The following is a 7656-nucleotide window of genomic DNA, read 5'->3' as shown; positions in this document are numbered from 1 at the left end:
CCTTGCCCTCTTAAAGCCCCAAGTACAAGACTTCTGCCTGCTCTGTGCCTTTAACCTACTTTGACGGGATGCTCCCTCTCCTCCCTCATTGCAATTTTCCACTGATTATAGATAGACGACATGTCCCTTTAGGGCAAGGCCATATAAGATTTACTTTTATATTCCTAAATGCTTCACAATATATATTTTACTAATTTAGTTATACATCCGCATTTTTAATTATTATAATATATGACATTTATTTATTGGGGATGCATTTTCTATTTAATAATTGTTATGTTTAAGTTGTTGCTATAGTTTCTGTCCCCCTAAAACCCATAGGTTTAACCCTAATTCCTAATGTGATGGTATTTGAAGGTAGAGAGTTTGGGAGGTGATTAGGTCACGAGAGTGGAGCCTTAATGAGTGAGATTAGTGCCCTTATAATACAGACCCCAGAGAGCTCCCTTGCCTTCCTGCCACATGAGAAGACAGGAATAAGACGGCCACCTATGAACAAGGAAGTAGAGTCTCACCAGACACAACCTTCTAGCACCTTGATCTTGGCCTTCACATCCTCATGAACTGTGAGGAATAAATTTCTGTTGATTATAAGGCACTCGATTAATGATATTTTGTTATAGCAGATTGAATGGACTGAGAGAAAAGTACAACTTCCATACAATGAATTTCACACGTCTTAATTCACCTGTCAATGAGTTTGGCAAATCAGTCACCTATGTAACCCACATCCTCAAGAGATTTTGAAGGTTTCCATCATTTCAGAAATTCCCTCTCAGCCCCTCCCAGGCTATCCCCTCTGCCTCCAGAGGCAACTACTCTTCTTTATCATTAAATATCAGTTTTTTAACCTGTTCATGAACTTCGTATAAAGTATACACTCTTGTGGAAGTCTTCTTCTCAATATAATAATTTGAGAAACAGTCGTGTTTATTCTGTCCCCTTTATTGCTGAATAGAAGTCCATTGTACAGACATGTCACAGTTTGTTTAACCACTCTTCATTTGATGGGCATTTGGATTGTTTCCAGTTTGAGGCAACATTTCTCCCATGCCAACTGGGCCTGATGTTAATCTGTCAGTAGAGGGCTCTGGAGGGACAAGTAGGATTTACCGCCATCTCTTCCAGGTCCCGTGTCCTTCCTTCCATCCAGCTCCCGGGGTGCTCTTCTCACGCACAGGACACCCACTGGCACTCTGGAGTTTTTATGTTATTCCCAGCCACTGAAGTTTCCCGGCAATTGCTGTGGCCTCACAGCTGGATTCCCAAGGTGTTCAGCAACATTCTGTCTCCCTAACAATATATTAATACCACAGACTAGGTGGCTTCAACCAGAGAACTTCATTCCTCACACGTCTGCAGGCTGGAAAGTCCAGGACCAAATTGCAAACCAACTTGGTCCCTGGTGGGAGCTCTCTTCTTGGTCAGTGGATGGACACCATCTTGTTGTGTCTTTACAGGAGAAAAAGAAAGCTAGCTCTCTGACGTCTCTAACATTATAAGGATCCTAATCCTTCCAGCCCAGGCTTCCACACTTATGACCTCATTTAACCTTATTTACTTCTTTGATCTGAACAGCTCCATTAGGAGTTGGGCTTCAACATAGAAATTGGGGAGGGGGGACACATTCAGTCCGAAGCACTGCCCTTTCCACGGCTGGCTTCCAGGGAGCTCAGAGGCCTTCTAACCCTGCCCCATGTGTGCTGCCTTAAGGTGAGTTTACAGGAAACCGCAGCTGCATGCCCAGTGAGTTCAACTGCACCCCTGAGTGGTTCCATACCAAGCTTCATGGGTACAGGGGGGACATCTTACTTGTCAGCTTTGGATTGGGACACCAGCAATCTTTATCAGCCTTCCCATGGGCTACAGGCTTCCCAACAAGATCAAAACCTCAGCTTTCTGTATTTCTTAATCTCTTAGTAGTTAATCCTACAACCAGTTAATAATACCTTGTTTGAAAATTTCCCCTTATAAATCACTAACTGGTTTCTGGACACTCACTTACAGAAGTAGACTCTCTGTCCTGCTCTCTGCCCACTAATATTTCTGCAAGTAAGCTAGTTAAAATAAGAAGCTATGAGGAAACATTCACAAGCGAGGAGGCTCGATGTCTTCATTTAGGCTTCAAATAAGACCAGAAAATATAAACTAGCAAGAAACAGTGCTGGAGGGAGTTCCGAATGGCACAGAAAGAAGCTGGTTCATAGATGGGTTTCTAAGAGCTGCTGAGAAATGAACAGGAGATCAAGGTGGCAGTTTCTGGAGCAGGATTCCACCGTCCAATCCTCCTAGGGCTGTGTCCATGCCCCACACAGAGAGCACCGAGGACAGGCCAGGGGACTAGACCCCACGACAGTGAAGGGGACAGGACACAACTGCAGGGAGTGAGAAGGCCTGACTGAGAATGGCCTGGAAATGGCCCCCCTGTCACCAGAGGGGCCTGGAGAGGGAGCGAGCGGGTCTGATTAGGGAAGGCTGGAGAGGGCGTCTGTCCTGAATGATGCTGAGATTGTGTGCCAGAACCAAACACACGTCTGAAGGCACAAGCTCAGCCTTCATGTTGGTGTCCGGCCATCAGTCCTGGAACTAACAGGATGTCCTTATACCAAGAATGACACACAGTCTCAGTATTCCATCTCTTGAGCATTTATTAGATCTGCTGCCTTCCGAGGACAGAGAACTCTCTAGGTCAGCGTCCCTGCCCTTGGGGACTCACAGCCCCATCTCCTGAGCAGAGGGAGAGGCAGCTCAGTACTTGTCAGGCAGGCCAGCAGGTCTGAAGTGGTTGGGGTCTTTGCCGCTCCGGCCCCATTCGTTGGCAGCCTGGTCGGCCCTCGAGTCCTCCTGACCCTTGCCACTGGTCGTACCCTTAAACAGAGGGTCTGTGAATCTCTGAATATTTTCTCTGGCATCACTGGAAAGGAGGAGGGCAGGGAGGGGATTAATTCAGGACTATGAGCCACAGCCTCACCCCTCCCATCTCTCCTCTTTCCAGGGGATCAATGACTCTGAGAGGAGCCAAGGAAAGAGGGGCTACAACCCTGCGGTCCCCAGGCACTACCACCTCAGCACAAGTCCCCTGTATGTTGAGTGAACAGCACCCATAGAGGGAGGGTGGAGAGTCGCCGGTCTCACCAGCCTTGCTCTGCTCTTCAGCCCCTCAGACCTCACACTGGGCACTGGAGGGTATTTAATAGTAGGAGGGCCCACAGCCCTACTGGAAAGTTCTCCAGGGCTTGGCCCCTCCAGGTTGTCCTAAGCAGCCAAGCTCTGCTCACCCATCCCTGCATCCCTAGGGGCCCTGGTACCTGATCACTTTAGCAGCCCAGGCACCCCCCGGTCCTCTTTGGGCAGCGTCATAGTTTCCGCGGGCGTGGAAGTATTTGTCTGCACCCTTGTAGTTGGCTTCTCTCATGTCAGAGTAGGCTCTCCACATGTCTTTAGCCCCTGGAAAGCAAAGCACATGGAGTAAGGATTATCAGGGGAGAGAAAACGGTAACACAGCTTACAGAAGAATCAAGGAATGAAACATCTTCCACCAACTCGGTTTCAGCCTGTGGTCATAGCACCACGGATGCCGTAGGGTGAGAAGAGCATTCCTTATGCCCAGTTGCCTGCTCCTGGTACTGGAATGAGAGTCATTGGGGTGGGGTAGGGGAGGGGCTACAGTTGTGGGACCTGTTTGTCTGACCCCTGTGATGCTGTCTCTGCTGCATCTCAATGAGGGCTCTACCTGATATGTTTAAGGACAGAGGGAGTTATTACAGGACAGGATTCCTCAACAGCATTCTATTGAAATTTGAGACCAGGTACATTGTTGCTGTTCAGGGCTGTCCTGGATATTATAACATGTCTAGCAGCATCCTTGACCTCTCAAACTATTCCCCAGTGTGACAACCGAAAATGCACCCAAACATCACCAAACGTCCCCAGGACACAAAGTTGCCCTGGGTCCAGAACCACTGTTGTAGACAAAGCTGCATAGGATAAGCTCCAGGGCACGTGGGTGAGTGAGGAGGTGACATGCGAGACAGATTCTGAGAAAGGGGCAGACATACAGCTCCTCTGCTCTGACACCTAAGAAATGTGTTTCTGCCTCAAGAAAGGATCAACTGTGACTTGATTCCCCTGCCTGTTAGGTGAGTGAACGGAATCCTGAGAACTCTCCAGTGGACGGTACTGATGATGTGGGCTGCTTGAGGCAGTGGGTCTTTTCCTCAGCCTGGCTGCACTTTCCAATCATCTGGGGAGACACTGAAAGTCCCCTGAGCCCTCACAGCCCAAGCCAATCACCTCCCCATCTCTGGGCTGGTCTCAGGCAGCAATAGTTTTCATGGCCCCCCAGGTGACTCCAAACTGCAGCCAAGATTGCTCAGCCCCCAGCTTGAGGAAGTGGTGCTGGGAGAAGTCTACTCGGTGAGAGCCTTGGCCTCAAACACAGCTGGGTTCCCACCTCTGTCCTGCCACCTGCTGACGGGCACTCAGTCCCTGGGTGATGGACTCGGATGCTCTAAGCCTCGGTTTTCTCCCCTTTCGGTGGAGGAAGATGCCCCCTCAAGGAGGTTTTCTGCAGGTAAGTAGGTGACCAACTGTCCCAGCTTGACCAGAACTGCCCCTGTCTTCGTGGGACTGGCCCAGTTAGTGCTGCTAGTGTCCTGGAAAACTCCCCAGCCCTGGGCAGAGCAAGAGAGTGGGTCACTTGATTTGTGTGAAAGGGCTGAGTTCCTGGTGGAGGCCTTCATATGATATTAGGTGTCCCCCCCACCCCACACATACACACACCTTTATTTTTTGTAAGTTTAACAGCTAGGAAAGGGTAGGAAATAGACTAAAGCAGGGACGGTGTCACTGAGTATAGGAAGGACCGACAAGGTGTTCTGAAGGTCTCTGAATTGTCCAACTAGGAAATGGAAGGAAGGAAGAGAGGAAGGGAGGGAGGGAGGGGCAGGGATGGAAAGACAGGAGAGGAGAACAGATGGACCGCTTTCACCCTACTTCGTGCAATTGGTCTGAGGGAAAGTTCGTTCCGTTTCAGACTTGTTTTGTGTCTTCCACTCAAACTGCTATTTCAGCTGGAAATGATGCGTGTTCTTTCTCTAGTACCTGATGGACATAAATCCTGTGCTTTTCAAACTCTCTGAAAAAAGCTCCCCCAACACCTGGCACATTCTACCACATACGGGAACACCTCCTAGGACCGCAGCTCCAACCCTCAGGGGTGTTTAGGGTGAAGCCTAGAGGTCCAAGAATGCCATTGCCCCTCCATTGGCCTTACCTTCATAAGCCTCACCAAGGAAGGACATCCACTGGCTGTGGACTCCCAGCACCAAGGAGCAGAGAATGAGGCCTGTGAAGAGCTTCATTGTGCTGAAAGGAGAGGAGAGGGTCAGGGAGACACGGACAAGCCTCGCACCCCCTCTGCCTGGGGTTTGTATGTCGAGGAGAGCCTGGCTGTTCATCTCTACTAGACTCAGTAGTCCTACTAGGCACACTGCAATAGGACCTTACTCGCAGCCTCACACCCTCAATTCTGAATCCACCAGCCCTGAACCCAAGACTGTCTAAGAGGTCACCCAGATGGCTTTGATGGAAGAAGAGGACCGTTGGGTCCAAGCTGTGTCTTACTAAAGCAGCCTTTCGTTAATCAAAAAGCATTTCCCATGAACCACTCTGCCAGGACTGACCATATATAGGGGAAAGAGAAATCAGAAAAATTATGTTTTAAAGTAAGAGTTTTCAAAGAAATGGCTCCTTGAAGTGGTTCCTCACCTGATCCCCAGTGGAGGAGAGCACTGGTCCTTGCCTGCTGCGGAGAGGTGGCTGTATTTATTCTGAGCCATCCCTGGGAGGGACAGGGGTGAGGAGAACAGCTGGTCTGGCGCCCGGGGAGAGTCCCTGCAGGTCATTCTCCTACATATCTGCAAAGGGTGACTTACCGGACACCAATGGCTGTCCTCATCCACAGGTCATTTCCCTGGTTGTGCAAGCCTGAGGAAATGATGGAGGCCTGATCTGCCTGGTGGCCACTATGGGGAAGATGGCTGTCCTGTCAGCAATGGAGAGACTGAGGCGGGGACCCTGGGCTGCGGCGCTCCAAGATGGCGGCCTCCAGGCTGCTGGAAGGTGTGTGGTTAGGGATGACACCTCCAGCCTGGACCTTGCTTTCCTGGTCATTTCCTCAGGATGGTCCCTGCTAGAAACTAAATCCTTTGAGCTCATGTCCAAAGCCCTTGAGCTTCAAAACCGACAGACCAGCCCCAGGGAACCTCATGGGTGCCCTGAGCTCCTTCCACTGCTCCGTGCACCAGTGCTGAGCTGTCAGTTCCAGGGCACAGAAAGCCCTCTCAGTCTCTCAGCCATGCGTTTCATAACAGTCAACACTTACTAATGATTTTTTTTAAGTATAATAAAGTAAGAAAACCTTTTCAACTTGATAAAGGTTAAGTCAATAATCTATAGCAGCAGTTGTCACAGTGTATTCTCTGCAAACCTGAGGATCTCTTACGACCCTTTCAGGGGGAGTCTATGATATCAGAACTATTTTCACAATCATATTCAACAGTAATAATCTTTTCCTTTTTCATTCTCATTTTTTCATGACTGTACTGGGTGTTAAACGTTTATTGATACACTTTTAGATTTCTGCATTCAACTGACCTTTAAGAAACTACCACTTGTCAAGTTCTGGTATCATATCAAAGAATAGCCTGAATTATCTTAAAACTGTTAAAATGCTCTGCCCTTTTCCATCTGTGTTTCTGTGTAAGGTTGAATTTTTTTCACCTTATTTGGGTTCATACTTCAACCCAAATAATGTATTATGACAGATCGAGTGCAGGGTCAGATGTGAGAACCCAGCTATCTTTGATTAAGTCAGATATTTTTTTTTTAATTTTTAATGTAAACTTACTATATTTGTTATCATTTTTTTGTTTTGGAAAAAGATTATTTTCATTAAAATATATTATTTATGTTAACATAATGGATTTATTATTATCTTTATTTATTTGACCATTTATTAGACACTCTGCAAATAGTTTTTCATAAATTAACTTTTTATGAAGTTTTCATAAAACTTCATAATATCATGAATGATATATTATTGTGTTTCAATATTCTTTAACATTTTTTTCATTCTAGTGTGATAAATCCTGATAAGAGTCTCCATAAATAAAAGTTCTTTGAGGTCTTCAATAGTTTTTAAGAGTATGATGGGACCCTAAGGCCAAACAGTTTGAGAATCATTGCTCTACAGCAGATATTATGTGTAAAAAAAAAAGGCCTTCAGGTGCATTCTCAAGAAGGCCAAAGATAAGACATGGATTCCTCTTCAGATCAACTAATTTCACATTCTCCTGGAGGACCCACTGCTAAGACAAGAAACAGGAGGAGGGTAAGAAATGGAAGAGAAGAAATGAAACCATCATTATTTCAAGATGATACAACCTTTTACATAGAAAATCCATCAGCATAAATTGGACAGAGGAGGCTGGTGGGCCACAGTCCACGGGGTTGCAAAGACTTGAATATGACTGAACACGTGTGCATAACAAAGCCTTTCAGAGAATTCAGTGAGATTGCCATGTTTCACATAAAAAAATCAATTGTATTTCTCTACACTAATTTTTAACAGCTAAAAAATACAACACAAAATAG

General features: G+C 46.9%; 1 protein-coding gene across 1 annotated transcript; it reads right to left on the bottom strand.

Annotated features, from left to right (window-relative positions):
- Positions 1–2630: 2630 nt before the first annotated feature.
- Positions 2631–5921, bottom strand: LOC133241139 (serum amyloid A protein-like). The gene is made up of 4 exons (XM_061406262.1): positions 5770–5921; positions 5276–5367; positions 3309–3447; positions 2631–2914 (listed from the first exon to the last, which is right to left on the bottom strand). Exons 1-4 carry the CDS (start codon positions 5904–5906, stop codon positions 2749–2751), a joined length of 534 nt encoding a protein of 177 aa, XP_061262246.1. The 5' UTR covers positions 5907–5921; the 3' UTR covers positions 2631–2748.
- Between the last annotated feature and the right edge of the window lie 1735 nt (positions 5922–7656).

This window comes from Bos javanicus, chromosome 29 (genome assembly GCF_032452875.1).
Source record: "Bos javanicus breed banteng chromosome 29, ARS-OSU_banteng_1.0, whole genome shotgun sequence".
NCBI lineage: Eukaryota > Metazoa > Chordata > Mammalia > Artiodactyla > Bovidae > Bos > Bos javanicus.
Note: the sequence above shows the minus strand (reverse complement) of the source record. Positions and strands in the feature narration are given on the sequence as shown.

Coding starts and splice junctions, on each gene's coding strand:
- LOC133241139 (XM_061406262.1), bottom strand. CDS start 5,906: ATGACCTGCAGGGACTCTCCCCGGGCGCCAGACCAGCTGTTCTCCTCA. Junction 5,368..5,769: donor TCTCCTCCACTGGGGATCAG/GTGAGGAACCAC, acceptor CTCTCCTTTCAG/CACAATGAAGCTCTTCACAG. Junction 3,448..5,275: donor CCTTGGTGAGGCTTATGAAG/GTAAGGCCAATG, acceptor TTTGCTTTCCAG/GGGCTAAAGACATGTGGAGA.